We start from the raw sequence: 20,827 nt of genomic DNA on the forward strand, positions 1-20,827 counted from the left end.
ACATATACAAATACAATTTTTAGAATAAGCATAATTCTTCATTAAGTATAAGGGTGCTTAGTCATTTCCTGATTTTTTATTTGTGTATTTATTTAATCAACACAGATGCTTACCACTTACCAAGAGATAGTGCATGGAATTTACCATTCATAATGTCTTAAGTTCTGATAATAACATTGGAAGAAAATACCATCCTTACCTCCACTGTCCAGCTTACCAAAGCTTGGATGTCTCCTCTTGTGCCCAGCTTCTGTCTTGGGACAGGAGGTTGGTGGTTGCAGAATTGAGGGTCTTAATTATTGTGCTGTTCTGTCAAGTTTCCAGAGTCTAGGACATTACAGATGTTTTGCTTCTGCTGCTGTTAGTGTGGTTGTCTATAGCTGGAATAGGGAGTATCATAGAAGCATATATTTCCTGTTGAATGTATAAACTAAGCAACTTCAAACATTTGCTTAAATAAATCATGGCAGGAAGGAGTCCAAATTATTTGATAGGCATATGTCCCAGCTCTTGGGCTAATCCATAAGACGTAAAGTGTGAGATGGCAGTATTATTGGGAAAGACTTTACAGTGAATAAAAGTTGATAGTTAATAAAGTGTACAGTGCCAAGATATAACACTGTGTAACAGTTAATAAACATGAAAAATGTATCTGGTTTGTTGCCTCAAGACAGTACATACATAAAGATCAAGTGCCCCTGGATCTGGGGCTTGAAGCCTGTCTCCTGTTCCTGAGTTTACCATTGACTGCTGTGTAACAAATAGGGGCTTACCTTCCTCAACTGTAGCTATGTATCTCCAGACAGTCTGAAGCGAGAAGGATTTTGCTCTGTGCTTGACTCTTGTTACAGTTCATTTTCTAGGAAGGGAAAGAACATTCTCTTGAATACACAGGGGCTGGGGTGGGGGGTGTGGGGTATGGGGCAGATTGGAGATGTGAGGGACAGCCCTCTGTTTTGAAAATGAGAGCCAGTGGGATTTATTACTTACATTCTGTTTTATTGCATCTTCTTCTTTAAGTCTGTGCTCAAACCTCATTATTTCAGGGAGGGCCACCCTGACTAGTTTAAAAATCCATCAAGACCCATACACTGCTCTTCCCATCCTCTTCTCTTCTCCCTTTGTTAAACTTTTCTTTTACTCTCTAATCCACCACATGATTAGAGTTTCCCATCAAATATTGTAAGCCTGAGGGAGAATTTAGTGGGTGCTGGATACTTACCTATTTAATGAATATATCTGTGATTGCGGTCCATTACTGTGTACACAGATAGCTGTGTGTTGTACAGGATTGAGTGTATTCAAGATTTGCTCGCTTGAACAGTCTCTACTTCCATTTGGAAAGTTGTTGTGGTGACATTGAACTTCAAAAACCTGTAGATGGGAATAGGATTGCTTCTTTCCGGAACTCTACCTGTGTCTAACATAACACAGAACAAGGTCACAGTCACTGATACTCTGAAGGGGGACTTTGCTCTCAATTGAAGACAGCCATATAATTTGAATTACAGTCTTGGTTGTTACTCATTTGCCATGTAACACTTTGATGACTTAAGTGAAGCCATGTAAAAGACTAAAGAACACACATCAGAATTCCTCTGAGCAACATTAGTTGCTCTGGGTTTTGTTTGTTTGCTTTTTGCTGCTCAAAAAGTATGGTTAAAAGGGTCAGGAAATTTGAGGGGCCACAATCACCAAGCTTTCCCTAAGGGGAGCCCCATATGTAAACTGCTATTCTTTGACTAAGAGCCTTTGTTATAAAGTAAATGTTTTGAATTAATGGATTATTACATTTTTCCATTCAGTTACAAGTCTAGCCCCTAGCTATGAACTAAGAGGTTCTTTAAATTGCTTCACAGACTGTTCTGTGTGGAATGGGGTGAGGTGTGGGGCACTTTTCCTGCATTCCCTTTTGGTTCCTGATCTGTTTTTCTCAGTTTTTCACAGGTATCTCTTTACTCTAGGATTGTATTTTTCTAACAGTGCCTTAATTTCCCTTCAGTTACATTGAGCTAAAGAGTAATTCAAATAATGTTTATTTAAAACTACTACCCAGTAAAGCTGGGGTGGAATTATTAGAACCAGGCTGTTTGGTAATTACTGCATTTAAAAGAGATTAAACTAATTCCAGTAATGTATCTAATTTCTCCTGTGGAGTGAGGAAGTTAAAAGGTTTTGTTTGTTTTTTAAGAGTTGTGTCAGCTAGATGTAAATGAGATCACACTTCCCAAGACCAATGCTGAGCACAGTAACTAGCTAAGGGTGAGAAGACAGGGTACCCTCATTTGAATAAAAATACTAAGTCACCTCTGAAAGCTCCTAAAGCTCTACTGCTGCTTATGAAAGTTCCTCGGCGTAGGAGGCAGAGCCTGGGGGCGTGGCTGGGAAACAAAGGTTGGTTCATTTTCCCTGTATCAGTTCACTTCCCTTACACCCAGAGTGGGACTACATTCCCACTCTGTAAGGAGATTTACTGGCTCCTGTTTAAAAGAAAAAAAAAAAATCTTGATGTACATAGTGGCCTTGTGAAAACGGGGCCATTTCGTCATGATGTGACTTCCAAAAAGCAAAATCTGCGATGTGTCTATTTGTGGACTCCGGACAGGAGAAACTTCTAATGTGTGAAGCGGAAATGAAATGAATGGGCACAGAGGCCGAGCGCTTGATGCAGCACTCATGCAAATGAGGACCGTGATTGGCTCTCTTTACGCCTGCTGTCGCTGGCTGCTCCCAGCCTTTCAGATTAGGTTTCAGTGGGAGTTTTTCTGGTTCAAGGATTGCTAATGGTTTGCAACCACCTGACTATAAACTTGACCTCAGAGTTACAGCAGCTTTGGTAGTCAGCTGTCGATGAACTGTAACCTGAGGAAGAAAGGTGGACTCTCCAGAGGAGAGTCTCTGCAGTGGGGCGCAGTTTACCACCGACCTAGTGGACCTAGCTTTTGTTTAAAAGTGACTTCTAATCCTGAACCTATGTAGGTGCTGCAGAGAGGAAATGGTGGTCTTCATTAATGCAAAGATTAAATCTTTCTTTAAACTTTTAAAGAAGAAAAGTAAGTAGTTCTGAGACGTGTGTGTGTGTGTGTGTGTGTGTGTGTGTGTGTGTGTGTTTTTCTGAGTGCTGAAATCACAATGAAAGAGCTTAATAGCCTTAAATTAATCTCTATGGTATGCCAGGTCATTGAAATGCCTTGGGCAGTATTATGTGCCCTTGGTCTGTCTTATTTATTTATGTTTGGGGTTTTATGTGGCTTTATTTCTTTTATACTTCTCAAAAGAAGTCCTTCAAGGAAGTCTTTGTGTTCACTCTTTGACTTGATATATCCTGTGTGATCTCTGAGTGTGCAGCTGGATGAGTGGTTGAGGTATGAGCCACTATGTACTGAGTCACATAGTTCTGCTGGGGATGATCCTCTAAAGCCCCCTGGTATTCTGTGTTATGGATTTCAGAGCTTGAGGACAAACTGTCTAGACGGATGACTGTCATAAAGCAGTGAGCTTTTGTGTTGTGGCTTCGTTGTGTATTTCCTGTCAGTTTAAATTACGTTAATCTAGGTGTTTCTTCATGCCCGTGAAAATTTAATTTTACAGTGACATGGACTTTTTTTTTCTACTAGATTATTTCTGTGTGGCTTTGTGTTGCCTTTTGATCAGTGACAGGACCTAGATAAATGTGCAGGGAGGGTCTCTGCACACAGGGATTAGAGACTACAACAAAGAACAACACTCTCCTTCACTTTCTGTCTCTCTAGCTCAAAGCCTGTCTGTGGACGGACTGATATAAATCTACCATGGCAGGAGGCAGGTACAGCAGGAAGAAACAGCTGCTCTTTCAGAGGAGCCAGTTTGTATCTGTGCTCTGGGGCTGATGATACAATTACAGGGCCTTAGACACCATCACTTGGATTTGATTTGTAACAGGCAAAGAGGCAAAATTTCCTTTTTCTATATAAGGCAATTAAAACTCTAAAATAAATAAACATTAGAAAAAAACATTTTAATGAATTCTATGTGTACTTTGAGGAACCTCTGGCTGTTTGGAGCTGTGTTACTCTCTGTGTTCACTCACAGAAGGCAGAGTGAAGACCATGCTTTAGGAGTTTATGCATTAAGGCTAGTGGTGTTATGAACCCTGAAGAATGTTTGTTCAATATGTAAAATAGTAGGAGCCTAGTTTAAATTCCAATCTTTGTCAAACATTATAAACAGAAAAGAGCATTTCCGTTTTAAACTTTATATCTGGTTCTCAGTGTTGATTACCATTTAGCAATTTATCGAGAAGGTAGCTTCTGTAAGTCTTTTGAGATCCATAGGACTTTAAAACGTGGTAACAGTAGGAAAAATTGTTAGTAGGGTGGGTTTTAGGTATATGGGAGCCAGTCTAAAGAAGGCACCATTCTTCCATGGAAATAGTTCTGGGGGCTCCTTAAGAATTCATTGTCTGGGCCACAGCCTTGCTTTATACAGGTTATTTGATGAGCAACCTTAGTCTATTTGGGCTCTACAGTAGTCTTAATTACTGCATTATAGGGTATGTCTAGTTAATTTCAAGTATGTTCAAACAGAGTCATTATTTCATTTATTTTTCTTTTCCTGTTCTTTTGAGATTGTGTTTTATCCTCTAGTTCCCAGGTATACACTCTGTTGTTCTGTTGTCAGACTTACCTCTGACTCATAGTCATAACATTTCCTGGCTCTACATGAGTTATATTTGCTACCCAGGTAAATGCCCTGTTCAGAGGCTTGCTTTTACATACGTCTAGTCTCTCCTATGCATAAGCATGTAGCAGATATATAAAAAGTATTGAAGCATTGCTGATGAATGTGTTTGAGTGCTGCCAGCTTCTAGACACCACTCCAGGATAGTCAGTGCTGATGGGAAATACAGAACAAAGAGATCCTAAGCTCTAGTGGAATGTAAGAAAATTATCTCAGAAATTCATCTTAGGCTCAATGTCTCTGCTGGTGTCCTCCTAGCAAGGTTTTGGATTGTTTTGCATTGAAAAATTGCAAGTGAATTGGTTTGTGTTAGATTAAGTCAATTGTATTTGACATTTTAAAAAACATTAAATACGGGAGTATCCCATGAAAGCATAAATGAGAGAATTTTATAGCACAGATGGTGTTCAAACCGAACATTACTAGGTTTTAAAGTTTTTATTTACAATTTTAACAATGGTGTTTTTTGGTTATTCAATGGAGAAATATTTGATTCCAACCTTATGTTGGAGGAATTTGTTTCGGACTTGTACAGTTGGTAAATTTGAGTTTGTTGTGTGTGGATAAAAAGGAATGAGAAGTCTCTGTTAAGTTTGTCCATCATTCTTCTGAAACAGGAGCAGGAAGAGGAGTTCTGATTTTGAGACAAAGGAAGCTGAGCAAACACTGCTATGAACGTATTGTGCGGTAGATGGACAGTTTTCCATTTTTCTCTGCAGATGTAGCTCAGTGGATAAAACCCCTGAAGCCTGAGATGGAGTCTCTCTGGAGGTTACTCCTTTGTTCCTGGCAGATTCTTACCTGTGGGTGTGTTAAATGCCACAGCCTTATCTTTCTCTTGTTTTTCAAGCTCGGTCTCAGTGTATTCCAGGCTGGCCTGGAACCCAGGATGTAACTCAGGCTGGCATCAAACTTGTAGCAATCCTCAGGCCTCAGCCTCATAATGGTGGGATTAAAGGCATGAGCCACCATGCCTGGTGGCTGAGACCTATCCTGAATGTCACAAATTCAGAGTCATCAACTGACATGTAAATCTGTTCTTTTTTCTCTGTAGCGGTTTCCAACTTAGACGAGGAGAGTCGATGGACTGTCCACTACACGGCACCATGGCATCAGCAGGAGAATGTGTTCCTTCCCACCACAAGACCCCCCTGTGTGGAGGACCTGCACCGCCAAGCCAAGCTCAACCTCAAATCAGTGCTGAGGGGTAAGACAGCCTCCTCTGTGGGCTTGCTGGACTTGAATGGTTAGGAACTGACATCATCAATTTAATCACTGTCTTTAAGAGAAGAGGTGTGGACACTGAATGTCTCCATAAATGCAACCTTACATATGCCAAGAAGCTACTGGCCCTTGTAAGACCCTGTCTTTTTACTGGCTTGCACATCTGCCTTCAAAGAACCCAGGGATGCTTAGATTCCTCTCCACATGTTCCAACCGCTAGTATTAATCTAATCCAAATAAACTTTTGCTGATGTGGGATTTTGCCATTGCCTTTTAATTTTAAAGCTGTTGAGGGTGTTGAAAGGAAATTTGCTAAAGCTGGTGCTTTTAAACGGTCTGCTCTGTTTGGTTAATGTTAGAAGGCGGGATGGGGATGCTTCTATATGTAAACTTTGACATGATGCTAAATAATTAAGGTATCAGAATTCGATAACGCCCAGCAGGGCTCTTCTGACCATAGATTCTGTTGGCAGTGGCTGCGAAGTATAAGAGTCATGCATTTCTACAGAAATTGTAAGACTCTAACAAAAGTTGATGTTGAAAAGAGCAAATGAATAGTGAAAGGGTCTTTGCAAAGATGACAAAGTGGGAGGCAGGGGATTCTTCTGAAGGACAGGGTTCACTTGGAAAGACTTGGAGAGACTTTGTAATAAAACAACACACCAAAGTTCTTACCCTACAGGGCACTATTCCTATCAGATCTCTTATAATGTGATACTGGGATATAAATAAACCAAAGAAGTATTTGTGATTTACTTGAAATTTAATGAATCTCAACACCATTTCTATTACCCAGTTGTAGTAAATTTGAAACTTGAACAGTTCTGTCATTGACCCAAGGAGAAAGCATTTTGAGGAAACTCTGGCTTTATGAGAATTATTACTTATGTATCTGTCATTTTCTAAGTGAGTTGTTTGTTAATGCTTTAACACAATGATACCAATGCATGCCTATTAGTTTATTACAACATTCTCAACCTGTGGGTCATGACCATCAGGAAACACATATTTTCGGTGTTTTCAAGAACCCCCAGCCATAACTTTATTTTCATTGCTACTTCATAATGGTAAATTTGCTACTGAACCCTATCTCAGTTCCTAAGACCGTTAGAAATATGTTTTTGAGGTTTTAATTATGACTTTGTGAATCACGGCTGGATAGGATGAAACGACAAAAAGTGACTCAGTTCTTTTCTGTTCTGTATTTACTTCTGATCACTTTTGATCCACTCAGAACTTTGAGTCCCTCTTCCCCTGCATCATCTAGCAAACTGAAAGAAACAAAAGGAGGGTATCCATTGCTTCCTTGCCAGTGAAGGTTCAGAGTGATGGGAAACACTTGTGAGGGCATCAGAGTGTGGACACACAATATGGCACACTGAGTATCTCCACATATGCATACAGTGGAACCTCAGACATCAAAGCATAGACACATAGTATGATACACTATCTCCATGTATACATACTGTGGAAACTTGGCCTTGAATTAGCTATCAGTTTAATTCTCCCAGAACATTTATTTTTGCTCAAAAATATAGAAAAATATAATTCTCTATAGTGTATAGTCTATTTCATTCTCCCTCTTATCTCTCTGCGACCTTGTCTTTAAAGATCTTGTAACATTTCATTTTTGCAAAATGTGAGTGCTGTCTTGTTATCACTCAAGTACTCTTATGCATGATTTTGTCCCTTTCTGTAGGAGAGAATCTAGATTTGCCTAGTTTTAAAGACTACAAAGTACAAACGGCAATGGTACAGTGAGTACTAATAGATTAACAAATAAACACCAAACATATACTTCTTAAAGTAACCTGGAAGTGCTTAGTGGTTGGTCCAGTGACTGAGGAGGGCACATATTTATGGGAAAGTGCACTGTTCTGAAGTTAGGTTTAAATTAATGTCCAAAGGCAGATAATTGATACAGTTGCTTGCTATCTGAGTATCAGTTTTGTACTTACTTGTTTGCTTGCTTGTCTGTCCACTTACTTATTTAGACAGCATCTTGTTCTGTTATCCAGGCTCTACTAGACTTTTGCCATAGCCTCCTCCGTGCTGGGACCATTAGTCTGTGCCTCCACCCCCATTATCATTCTAGGAGTCTTAGAGTGAACCATTGTCCAGTTTTAGGGGCCCAGTTTGGTGTCCTAACTACTCAGGCAGCTTTGTAGGTGAGGTGTAGCAGGTGCATAGGGAATCTTGAAAATGAAAGTACCAGGAGGCCTGTTCTCCAGTTCTTCATCAATCTCCTCCTTGGTCCTTCACTTCCACACTACAGGGAGACTGGTCTTTCCAGATGTCTAACATGGTGTATGGCACATCTGGAAGCAGGGGATCCCTTGTGCACTTTCACTGCTCAAAATGTAGCAAAGATTATTTGTATTCGTTGTCAGTCTCTGGATAGCTTGCTAAAACAGAGTGGACACATTTTTAGATCAAATGTTGGTTTTGTTCATTTGCTACTAGTGGTTTAGGTTATGATTTACTACCCTTGAAGATATATGTTACCTAGATTGAAAAATACTATTTTGATGTTTGTTTGTATTGTTTCTTGGATTCTTTTTTTTTTTAAGATTTACTTGTTTTTATGTGTATCAATGTTTTGCGTACATGTATGTCTGTGAATCACATGCAAGCTTGGAGCCTATGGAAGCCAAGATAGGCTGTTAAATTCCCTGGGCTGGAGCTATGGACGGTTGTAATTGTATGGGTGCTGGGAACAGACCCATGAGGCTATCTTTCCAGCCTCTTGTTTAATTTAATAAGACATCTGGTTTACTGAAAATAGAGAGGTTTGAAGGTGGATTCCATTGTCCCTGAAGAATTCTCTTAGCACTGTGCTGAACTCGAGGAAGGTTTTACCTTTTTTATCTCCTGTGGCAGTTTGAATATATACATGCCTGACCCAGGGAGTGGCACTAATAGGAGGTATGGCTTTGTTGGAGTAGTTATGACCTTGTTGGAGGAAGTGTGTAACTGTGGGGGTGGGCTATAAGATCCTTCTCCTAGCTTCCTGGAAGCCAGTCTTCTCCTGACTGCCTGCATATCAAGATGTAGAACTCTTAGCTCCTCCTCCAGCCCCATGCCTACCTGGATGCTGCCATGCTTCCTGCCATGATGATAATGGACTGAACCTCTGAACCTATAAGCCAACCCCAATTAAATCATTGCCTTTATAAGAGTTGCCTTTGTTATAGTGTCTCTACACAAAAATAGAAACCCTAACTAAGACAACTCTGTAAGTATATGTACCGTTATGACTTTACTGGAGACAGTTTTGATGAAAGATACCCTCTTGATAACCACATTTTATCTACATGGCCTTTAGCTTTCTAGAAAGAATCTCAAGTTGAGTGGGAAGAGGGATTGGAAGCTAGGGATTGACTCCAAGAGAAAGTCCTTGTTTGTTTCTCTACAGTTTTCAGACTTCATTTAACAATAATGAGCATATTAAAGACTGAAATAAAGGCATCATGTTCAAGTCTCCAAAAAGCTCAACTTGGAAGATATAAATACAGTTTCTCACAGTATGTTTAACAGATAGTTTAGTCACTGTATCTGTGTACACTGCTGCCTGAATTAGTTCACAGAGCATCTGCTGTTGGTATCAGGAATGTTCTTGTAGAGAAATGCATTTTAGCAGGTCAGTTTGCTCCATGATGGCTCTAGATTCAGAAGTGCAAGCACAGGGAGGAAGGTGTATTCAATTTGGCCCATGCTCTTTTAAAGTCAGAGTTACATTCATTACATCTGAAAGGACAGAGCTGTGGATCTGTGATGCTATGAAGAGACTACTTTTCTCAGGTGCTTAGAGAGAAGTGTATGTTTAAAGTCCAGTGTAGGATAGCTTTCTATGGACCAGATTTCTGAGTAGATTCAGCAAGATTTCTGAGTCTAGTCTTTTCCCCTGGATATGATGCAAGAGTTGGATTTTTGGACACTTGGGTCTCTGAGACCTCACAGATATATTTTGTGTCTTGGGCAATAGATTCTTGTCCTGGAGATCCTGTAATAGGAATCTCAAAGTATCTCCCCCTCATTGTGGAAGAGGTGTCTGTGGAATGAGGGGTACATTTTAGTTTAGAATGGTGACATACAGATATAAGTGAGTAGAACATAGGCCCTTTTCTGAAATGGCTGCCATGTTTTAGTTGGAACTATCCCTAAATGCTTTACTCCCATCATGTACTGTGGGAGGGTGGGAAGAGGAGGAGGAGGAGGAAGAAGAAGAAGAGGAGGAGGAGGAGGAGGAGGAGGAGGAGGAGGAGGAGGAGATGGAGGAGATGTAAGTTGACATTGAAAGCTATAGTCATGATGCTATGGTTCATGTCATCCCCATTTCCCAACAGCCTCTGAATAACGTACAGTAGAGATCTTGTAGGTTCCCGTCAGTCTGATGGTCAGCCCTCTCACATTCTGTAGACAAACCAAAGCCCTTAGAAGCTGAGGGATGTCCACTCTGCAAGCCTGTTGTGATCTCAATTCCCTGGGCATCCTGAGGAGACTTGTATAGCTGCTGTCAACTTCCAGAGAGTTCATAGGGACAGGGCTCACCCTGGCAGTTTAATGTCCAAGGCAGGTTTGGTTTCTTAAGGCAGTTCATTTAGGAGATTCTGATGAACTCATTGTTGCCCAAGGTAGCTTCACAGTTGTTCTGTAATCTTCTTTTCACTCACCCAGATTTCATTAGCATTCAAATTAGTGCAAGAGACACAAAGAAGCTCTGTGTGGTATCAGGTGTGACTGGCACATCTTACTGCCATTTGGTGTTTGTTTCTAAGGTTATATTAGGCTCTAGTACCTCAATAGACTTAAAATATATGAGGTATAGATTACAAGGGAAAATTATAATGGCTTGGGAATAATAGATAAATAACTTACCACTTATAGTTGGTACTCTGCCTAGCTTCCGACTTCCTGAAGAACATTGAGATATTAAAAGAAAAAGCAGAATATTGCTAGCTAAACAAAAACATGTTAAATTCTATGAACAAGTAATTGATTTACAAATTATTCAAAATTGTGTTCTAGGGTGTTGTGGTTTTTTTGTTTTTTGTTTTTGTTTGTTTTTTGTTTGTTTGTTTGTTTGAGATAGGGTCTTTACAGCCTAGCTTGGTTATGAACTCACTATGCAGTTCAGGTTAATTTCAAAGTCATAGTGAACATACTACCTCACCTTCCTGAGTGCTGGGATTTTAAGCACACAACACTATGCCTGGCTCCCATTTTTCTGGTTTAAAGAAAAATGGGTGTAAAATTGGGGCAAAGGTAGCCATAAAATATTAGTCACACCCCCCCCCCCCCCCACAGAACACAGATGTGAGATATAGCTCTCCTGTTTTCCTCAAGCACAGCAGCAATGGATTAGAGTCTTGCTCTGTGGTCAATAAATACTCCAGAAACTGAGATGAGAGAGAGAGACTAAGGTTCTGATCTCAGAGCTGTTAATACATAGCAAAGCCATCTTGGGAATCGTATCTCCTTTTTGTTCTTGGCTTCTGGAAAACAGCTTATGGTTTATCTCTTTATGTTTTTTTTTTCTTCCAAGCTCCAAAATTCTGATCAGCTCGACTCTGTGTGATAAATGTGCAGATTATTGTCACAGAAACATACCAACTGCTGAGCCCAAGTCCTGACAAATCTTTTAAAATCAAGTTTCTGTTCTCATAATTTTTTTTTCTAGGCCAAGTATTGCAAGTGAGTCACTGGGCTGGATATTGTAAAAGAGCCAAAGATGAGTAACTGTTGTTTTTCTCAGCAGCTTAGACTAGGCAGGGAGATAAGACTATATGAATAACTGGTAAGATGTTGACGATGGTATTTATTATTAAGCCTCACCCTACCCTTGGGCGTAGGCTTTAAAACATAAACTTAATCATTTCTGTTTCATTTGAAATTCTTTTCTAGCTCCTGTTCAGATCTTGAATACCACAACTTGTGTGAAGTGACCCCTGCTGTCTGTCTATGTCTCTGTACCAAATCACCTGTTCTCTTTCATGTACCTCATGCCCTCTTGTATGGTCTTTACCTTATCATTTTTACAGGGAAGTTTAATAAAGTTCTTTAGCTAGAATGCTAGTTTGCCCCCCTCCCCCCACTGTGCATTACAGTCCAATCTGTGCCCTTCTGAACCATGACCTTTCATACCTGGGCATTTCCCACTGCCCCTCTTTGATAGTCCCATGGGTATCTGAATCTCCACAGAGCGCTTCTGGACTTCCCAGTGGGCCTTCTCTGCCTTTCCACAGGTTCCCACAGAACCTTTAGCTCTCTATGCAAGCAGCTTTAAAACAGTGGAGTAATTGCATTTCCACATGTATTCACGCCTTAAAACAAGAACTTTAGTAACAGGACTTTGTCCTGTGTATCCTCAGCCCACAGTCCAGCATATAAGACTAGAGATCCTACTCCATCTGCGGAAGCCACAACATCTACAACTTCAGGGAGCTGAGTCAGAGCCAACAGCTGTAAGGTTGTGGTAGCAAGAGTGGGGATGAAGGAGGCTGGGGGAGCGGGTTTCAGTTAACCCTGCAAGCCTAAATTGTTTTATATTTTTAAAGGGCTGTAGCTATAAAAGGTGCAAGATAGCAACTGTGGAAGGAGAAAGTCATGAGGATGGGGTGGGCATCTTGGTGTTTATGGGTGGGAAGAGTTTGAGCTGTGGAATGGGTTTCTTGGAAGCCATTGGTAACCTTTGAAAGAACAGTTGAAAGGCAGTGAATCTGGGAACAATGTATGGTGCCAGAGCTGTGACCTGTGTCTTCTTATGGAACTGGAGAGTGGTAGTTTGTGTTGGAACCAAAAACTATGTGGTTCCCTTAAGAGAGGTGCTGGAAGCTTGGTAGAAATGTGGCTCCTCTGTATTATTAGCCGTTTGGTGAGAAAGATGATATCAGTTGCTAATCTGTGTCCAGTGCTTATACATTGAGTTAGGTTGACTTTCTAAAGGACACGATAATGTAATTGAAGCCACTCTTTTTTAATGTGTTTGGCATTCTTTAAATATGGAATTTTTATCTTTAGGGGGAAAATGCTTGACTTGAAACAAGGCCTTAAATCCTTCATTAAGCAATAGAGAGGAACAAAGACAGAAATGTGAGGCCAACAGAATGCAAATTGTGGACAAAGAGCACAGCTTAATGTCTCCCATTGGACTTGATGTCTTCTAGTAACTACTTCATGCCCAGCGACCCTGACAAGTGTTTTCCTTGGTGTAACCTGTGAGAGAGAAATCAGGTGCTGGGAAAAGTAAACCATCATTGCTTCTCAATAGGTAAAGAGGACTCCCTTTCCCCATTTTTAATAGTTAAGTACAGACCTTCAGATGATCCTGGCCTGGGCAAAGCACCCTGGATTGTTTAAACAAAGGCTTTTTGTTTTGTTTTTGTCCACAGTCAGTCTGCTGTCTCAGCAGTTCTGTATTCATTCCTGATAAAGTAACTTGAGTGGCTTCTGTGCTTCAGACAGAGTGGCCAAAAAATGCTACATTGAAAGTCTCTAGATAAGGTCTGCCCTGGCTCCCTATACAGCCCCAGTGTCTGGGTTTGGCAGAGAATCCCTGTGGACTACTTGGTTGAGTCCTCAGCCGCTGTGATAGCTGTCCCGATTCTAACATGATATGAGATCTCCTTCATGGTGGCTTTTCTGCTGTGCTTGGCTAGGACTCCTGACTTTCACACACTTGCTCACACTCATCATGGATGCCAGCCAGAAGCTTTCCACCCTCATTTCAACCACACTCTGTTCTGGAAGCCTTCTTAAATTAATTTGATGATGTGAAGACCAGAGGCTGTAAAAATTGGCTTTCTGCAACAGTAAATGACATTTTAATAGCCATGCTCTTGATGGTGTGTTTTTAAAAAAAAATGCCAAAAATTAATCCAGTGGCTTAGGTATTGGCATTTTCTTACTAAAGTCCTTTGCATGCCTCACTAACTATATAGGGAGATATTAATAAAAATGGCTTTGAAGCTTTCTAAAGCTTTACTGCCACATATTTCCTCATATATCTGAATTTAAAATTGCATATGGATATATGTGTATGCATGCATACATACATATATGAGTTTGCATGTGTATAAAATTATTTGTATCCCTGAAGTTGCCTGTGATGATTAATGTCAGGGAGGGTGATATTGGTCCCAGCATACAGGATAAACAGTATGTGTATTAACACATGAATTAATAATTCACTTTCACTTGACTGTTGAACTGCAAGCAGTGTGTTCTACCTCTGGGACTTCTACCTTCTCTCTCTTAGTCTGTATTTTGTTGAATACAGTGTGTAAATTGAAATGAAAAGCCATGTGGAATTGGGTAGAAATATGTTTGGCTTGTCTCCCACAGCAGAGAGAGCCATCTGTTTCTCTGGTCGCAGTCTGTCATTATCTCCTCTCTTGACTTCTTCTTCTCTTAACTTTGACTGATATTTTTCTCTGGAAGTGTGGTTTTCCCTTGAACATCTATCTGGCTGGACAGAAAGCTTCTGGGAATTACCCCTGATTCAGCCAGCTGTTTAGTTTTGGCGTCTGGATGGTTGATAGAGTGGTTTTTCATCACTGTGATAAATTGCATGAAGTAAAGAACTTATGAAAAAGATTTATTTTAGCCTAGCCTTTGAGAGGGCTCAGTCCTTGGTTGGATAACTGCAATTCTCCCCAAGACCAAAAGGCAGAGCATTTTGGTGACAGGGCATTTGGACCAGGCTGCTCACCTCACAGTTGAGAGAAACAGGGAGAAACAAAGAGGTTAGGAAACAAGCCCTTCAAAAAATCATCTCTAGTGACCTGGAAGAATCCAATCAGGCTCCGTATTTCAGTTTCTACCACTGAAAGAGTCCATTCAATGATGAACCCATCAATGGATTATCCTCCTATTAGTTAAGGCAGAGCTCCATGAACCTGTCATTTTCCTAAAGCCCCACTTCGGAGCCCTGTCTGGTGTCTAGTCCTTTAACATGTATAAGTCTTGGGGACATTTTGTTTCCAAACCATAACAGTCTAATTGAAATTCTACTGAGATTCGATTTCTCTTTATAGATAACTGACTGAGCACTGAGTGTCATTACCCCATCTCACCTCTGCTCTTCTACTATTATAAGCTTTGAAAGGTCCATCTTCCTGAGAGGTTATTAAATTCCATATTGATAATTCTCCCAGTCTATGCCCTTACCACCCCTGAGATGTGTAGTGTTCTGAGACACTGATGATACAGACTAACCAAGGATAGCGTGTAATGAGCAATGGGAGAAGCACCTCTCTTGTGGTTCCATTCATTATCCTTTTAAGGGTATACTACCAAGAGAGTACAGGGAATCTTTTGCTTATTTTATAACTTGCTCAGTACCCACTATGTACCTACAACTGAGCAAGTTCACTTAGGGCTTAGAGATCTTAGGAAGACTTTGACATTTCCATTTAGAACATGGAAAGCTATTGGCGAAATTGGAACTCAAGAGTCATATAATCTGACTCATTAAATGGCTCCATTTAGTTCTATGTTGAAAGTTTGTCGATAGGGTAACAGGGTGAACAGTTTCAGGTAAGGCATGTTAATAGCCTTCAGGATACTGTCCCTGTGTTTGGAGTTGAACTGAGATATTTGTATACAAGTTAAGACTACCACACATTTGAAGGACATCTTGACATATAAAATACCACTGTAAGTAACAGAATTAAAGCTTTTAAATTTTTTTTAAAACAAAACAGGAAATAAAAATAGATATCAGATACAATGTTCTTCTTCCCATACTGATCTGTAGCTTGTCAGCCAAATTCATCTTCATCCTGTCTTCTTGCTAAGTTACTGAATGATGTAAGCTCATCTCTTTCCTTTTGGGACTTAAAAATTCTTTGTGCAAGTGTGTGTGTGTGTGTGTGTGTGTCTGTGTGTGTGTGTGTGTCTGTCTGTCTGTGTATTTTATACATGGGCAATCTCGCTACCCTTCCCCCTTAAAATAATTTCTTACATTGAAATATGCACACAGGGTGTCTCCAGCTATAAAAATTCTATTGTTCTCTTATGGGGTCCCTGCTTGATACCGCCTTCAAATACAGAAGACCTCTCTTACCTTTTTGTCTTCACCTAAGTGTCATCACACCAGCCACTTTTACTTTTCTAGACAGTCACCTGCCTCTAAACCATGTTCTCATATGGTAGCCATGGGCTAGTAGCATGAACATCACCTGGGGGATTGTTAGAAATGAAAGTTCTTGGACTAGTAGCATTAACATCACCTGGGGGATTGTTAGAAATGAAAGTTCTTGGGCTCTGACCCAGACCTAAAGAACTTTGGGAGCTGAGCTGACAATGCCTTAATGAGCCCTCCTGGAGATATAGAGACACTTTAGTCTGGAGAACTATTGTCCAAGGTAGATGACCTTACTTAATTATACAGCTGAGTTGTAAGTACCTTGAAGGTTGGAATAAAACCCACCACCCTGCAGAAGTGACTTGAGAAACTGGACTTTCTTGTCTCTTTGACTTGTGTCTCTGCCTGCTTACTCTGCTTTCCCTTTAGTTAACATGGCCTCAGGTGTAGAAAAACATTCAGAGGTTTACTAAGAAATGGGTCAAGGGATGGTAGAGATGGCCTATCATACAGAAATCATGACCTGAGTGCAAAGGTAAAAAGTCAGACTTGGGTGCCCCACTGTGATCCCAGTGTTGGGAAGGCAGAGATAGAAGGACCCTGGGCCTTGCCAGTTAGCCAGTCTGCCCAAAGTGGTTTAATGGGAGCTTTTTTTTTCTTATAACCTCAAAGTTATAAGATGGAGAAGAGATTGAGGAAGATACTTATCAACCTCTGTGTGCACATGAATCTACATATAAATGTTCTCTCTCTCTCTCTCTCTCTCTCACACACACACACACACACACACACACACACACACACACAGAGTGTATGTGTGAGAGAGAGAGAGAGAGGAGAGAGAGAACCTGTCAGCAGACTCACAGACCCCCACTGTATGACTTGCCTTCCCCTACTTTTCTCCAGAAGCAGAGCTTTGGTGAACTTTCCACTCCCCTCTTTAGACACTGTCAGACTCATTCCTGTCAGGAGTCTCCTCCTCCCTTGACGCTTGGGCCAGAGTATCCTTCTCTCAGGTTGGCCTGACTTTCTTCACCCAGAATTAAATAGATCTTATTCTGTCTTTGAAGGCAACTGGATCAGACCCTTACTTTTAGAACTCTGGAAAGGCTGGAGCCAGAAGTCCTTCCCCAAAGCCATACTGTTTTTACTTTGTTTGTTTCTGTTTTCTGTTGCTTTGGATGTTGAGTATCATTGAAATGATGATTGATGGGGGACTGGTCTCTGTGTTGACTATACATGTATTGCAAGATAGCTATGATTTGAATACTTAGAATGCAAAAATGTGCTTTGATGCCATTGTTAAGTATCTCTGAATAACTGCATAACAAGTTTTAATTGAAAGTGAGGGAAAGACAGACCTTTAGTCCAGCAGTAAACCAAAAGGGTATGTTTATTTGAATTTTTAGTACTTAAAATTTTTGTCACATTATCTAGAAAAATACCTTCGGATAAGATTTATATTAAATTCATTAAATGAATGAGTCACTTGAAAAATGTTGGCACGTCTATGGACTTTTAATTATCTTGAAGTTTGTTGGTGCTTGAAGACAATTTAAATAAATTGACATTAACTACTTTAAGAATTTTTGGAAAATCCAAATATATTTTGGCAAATTTATTATCTGTAAGTGGTATATGAAATCAGTTTGATTTCTTTCTCTTTTCCAATTTTGTCAAACCTGATAAATTAATGAAAGTCAAATTAAAAACTGTATTTTTTGGGTTGATTTTCACTAAGAAACACTTTTTGTATACTTACAAAGCATAATGTTTAAGGTACAGTCAGTTTCTCCTATGTGCTTTCTTACAAGTGCAAACGAAATTCTATTAGCTACATCATACCTGGCACAGTATTAGACTGCAACTGATTTTATTCTAGACCCAAAGGCCTATTCTAAGATCCCCTGGACTGAGATAAAGATGTGCTACCTCTGGCCCTAGACCCTGCTGCTCTTAGTCTAATGAAAAATAACTGGGATAGAACTATAGAAATGTGGATTATTTGCATCCGAGTTTCCTGATAGAGAAAACAGATCAAATGCACACTTTCCTTTAATTCGCACACAATTATTTTAAACACAAATCAAGTAATGACAGCAAAGGGCTTTCTGATTTTCTTTTTGTTTTTAATGTCAGGAGTATTGGCTTTAAAAATCAGCCATCTGAAAACAATGAGTGTTTTAGCTGCCGACTCCTGCTAGGGCACTTCACAGAGCAGCACATTATGGCCATCATCCTTATAATTAACGCTGGAGCTGGAGTCCTCCCAAAGTTATATGACCTTGAGTTTCAGTAAGAGGATTCTGAAAGATTTAATACTATTCAAGATAAACTATATTTGGATGTTAAAATATGGTGCATAGGAACTCCATGCTGTGTGAAATCCAGGATTCTGCTCTGATCCCAGGGCCTCCCATCTTCCCAAGGAATACTCATATGTGCTGTCAATACTCTACTGGCCTGAAAAATGACAAGGTAGAAAACTTACTGGATCCTTTTGGCTTCTTGTTCCCAAATTATTCTTTCATTATCCAACTGTCTTCTCACATGGTTTAGTGAGCCAGTTAACTTTTTATTTTTTATTTATTTTTTTTGGTATTGTTTAAGAACCACCTACTTATATTACTGTATTATCTTCTTGGAGAATAGAAACCAGGCCCATTTTATTCCCAATGTGCATTTGGTTTCTGTTTCTTCTCCCTCTCTATAACACCTAGCAACCTTGTGTGAGGAAGGTTATAGTGATAAAGATTGAACCTATGCTCGGTGAATACACAACAAGTGTTCTACTACTGAGCCACACCTTCAGTTCCAAGTCCAAAGCATTAGCTTTTATTGAAGTTAAAAACTTAATTTCAGACCATTTACAAATCATTAGAAGAACTTCAGAAAACATTAACATTTTAAAAAATATTTTAAAATTATTTTGTTACATGTGTATGGATGTTTTGCTGCTTGCATGTTTGTATACCATATGCATACCTGGTGCCTAGGAGGCCTGAAGAGGCCATCAGCTTCCCCAGAACTGGAGTTACAGATGATTATGAGCTGCCACATGGGCTCCGGGTATCAAATTAGGGTCTCTGGGAGAGTAGCCACTGCTCTTAACTGTGGGGCCATCTCTCCAGACTCTAAGAAAAAAAGTTAATGCATAGCAGACCTTTAATGGGATTTGTCAACACAGACAAGCACAGCTCTCACCTTAAAGGAGGAAGACAGCTTATTCTATAGCTGATCCAGACGAGCTCAGCCCGGGCACAGATACCACAAATGCCATGTTTCAACGTGATCGCAGTTCCATGAAGGTTTTTAAATTAAATTATGATTACTGTTGTGGGGCTGGTGTACAGAGTGCATAGAGGGGGCAGAGGACAACCTTGTGGAGTTGGTTCTCTTTTGCTACCTTTAAATGGGGTATGAGGATTAAGACTTAGGTCACCAGGCTTGTACTGTTGGGAAGTGACCACCTGTACTGAATGAGCCACCTGGCCAGCCCTTCATGAAGTTGTTACAGTAACAGAACAAAAAAGTCATACACCAAGACTTGTTTGTTTTGTTCTCCCCAAATACATTGGTAGGTCAGTAATGTAAATTGGGGAAGTCTCTTCTAGCCTCAGATGTTAGCTGATGACATTCTTAGCCTTTGGGTTGGCAGAAGTCAGAGGACTCTGTCCATTCCAAAAAGGCGTACTGAATTGTGACAATAGGCTGTTAAATTCCATGTAGAAGTGGGTGATATGGCTAATTAGAGTGCCAGAAATAGCCCAAGATAATATTGTAGCTCTCCATAGTCAACTTTATAGAATGCTTGACACAGCTATGCCCCCCCACCTCAAAATCTCAGCTCACAGATTAAATATATGACAAAGAAATCACTTATGAGGTATAGACATTGGTGATAAATGCCAGGTGCTATTCCTGGTCTCGCTGGTGACTTCTCTTCATTCAAACTCTACCCATGGTTTATTTGGACTTAGTGTATCTGCACAGTCTGAACAGAATCCCAGTGCTTTAAGGCCAGAGCTGGTGGGAATAAGGTGGTGGTGGCAAGTGCAGTCATACTACCTCTCTGTTCTGAGCTACCAAAGGCCACTCCTGTGACTGGGATTAGAAGGTGGAGTTCTGATAATAACTCACAAGGCCCTGCACTGGCTGTCCCTCTGTCCTGTGAAGGCTAACCTCCCTCCCCTTGTTCTTTATCCCTTAGTCTTAGCCATGTTCACCTCCAGTTCTTTCTCCAGGAAGTAGATGCCAACTTTCTTTCTTGGATGTTACATATCCCTGGAGCTTGTACTTCCTGTGTAGCATCAACCCCTCATCCCTCTCTTCCCTTTTCTGCATTATTGTTTTTTCTACCTAAGGCCTTATTACAATAATTTACAGTTTTTATTTGTTGTCTGTGCACATGTCATAACATAGGCTGAGGGGATTAGGGTCTTTGTTGTTCACTGTGGAAATCTCCTCTGCATGTGGCAGTGCTTGGCAGGTGGTAGATGCTTAAGAACTGTTTGCTGAATTAATAGATACTTGGAGTAGGGATGCTGTGCCCTGAAGTAATCATACCTAAGAAGAAAGAAAACTGTCTTGGGGGCTGGTGACTTCCTGCAGCTATGAATTGCTTCTTTGGCATTATTAGTCTCCTTTGTGCATCCATAAACTTTTATTTATTCTTCTTTCAAAAGGGCATAATTTGAGACTTTGTACCATGTGAGGCACAGTAGGACCTATGAATGCATGAGGTATGGCTTCTTTGTTTAAAGACTCTAAAGTCTAGAAAGGAAGGGAAAATGTGTA

The 20,827-nt window shown here is 40.3% G+C and overlaps 1 protein-coding gene across 1 annotated transcript in view; it reads left to right on the plus strand.

Annotated features, from left to right (window-relative positions):
• The window catches only part of Nhsl1 (NHS like 1), a 118,532-nt gene that overhangs the window by 65,912 nt on the left and 31,793 nt on the right, over positions 1-20,827 (plus strand). Inside the window, exon 2 of the mRNA XM_028779219.1 lies at positions 5,774-5,926. Coding sequence (XP_028635052.1) covers positions 5,774-5,926 — 153 coding nt within the window. The remainder of the gene's footprint in view (positions 1-5,773; positions 5,927-20,827) is intronic.

This window comes from Grammomys surdaster, unplaced genomic scaffold (assembly GCF_004785775.1).
Source record: "Grammomys surdaster isolate TR1022 unplaced genomic scaffold, NIH_TR_1.0 348, whole genome shotgun sequence".
Lineage (NCBI taxonomy): Eukaryota > Metazoa > Chordata > Mammalia > Rodentia > Muridae > Grammomys > Grammomys surdaster.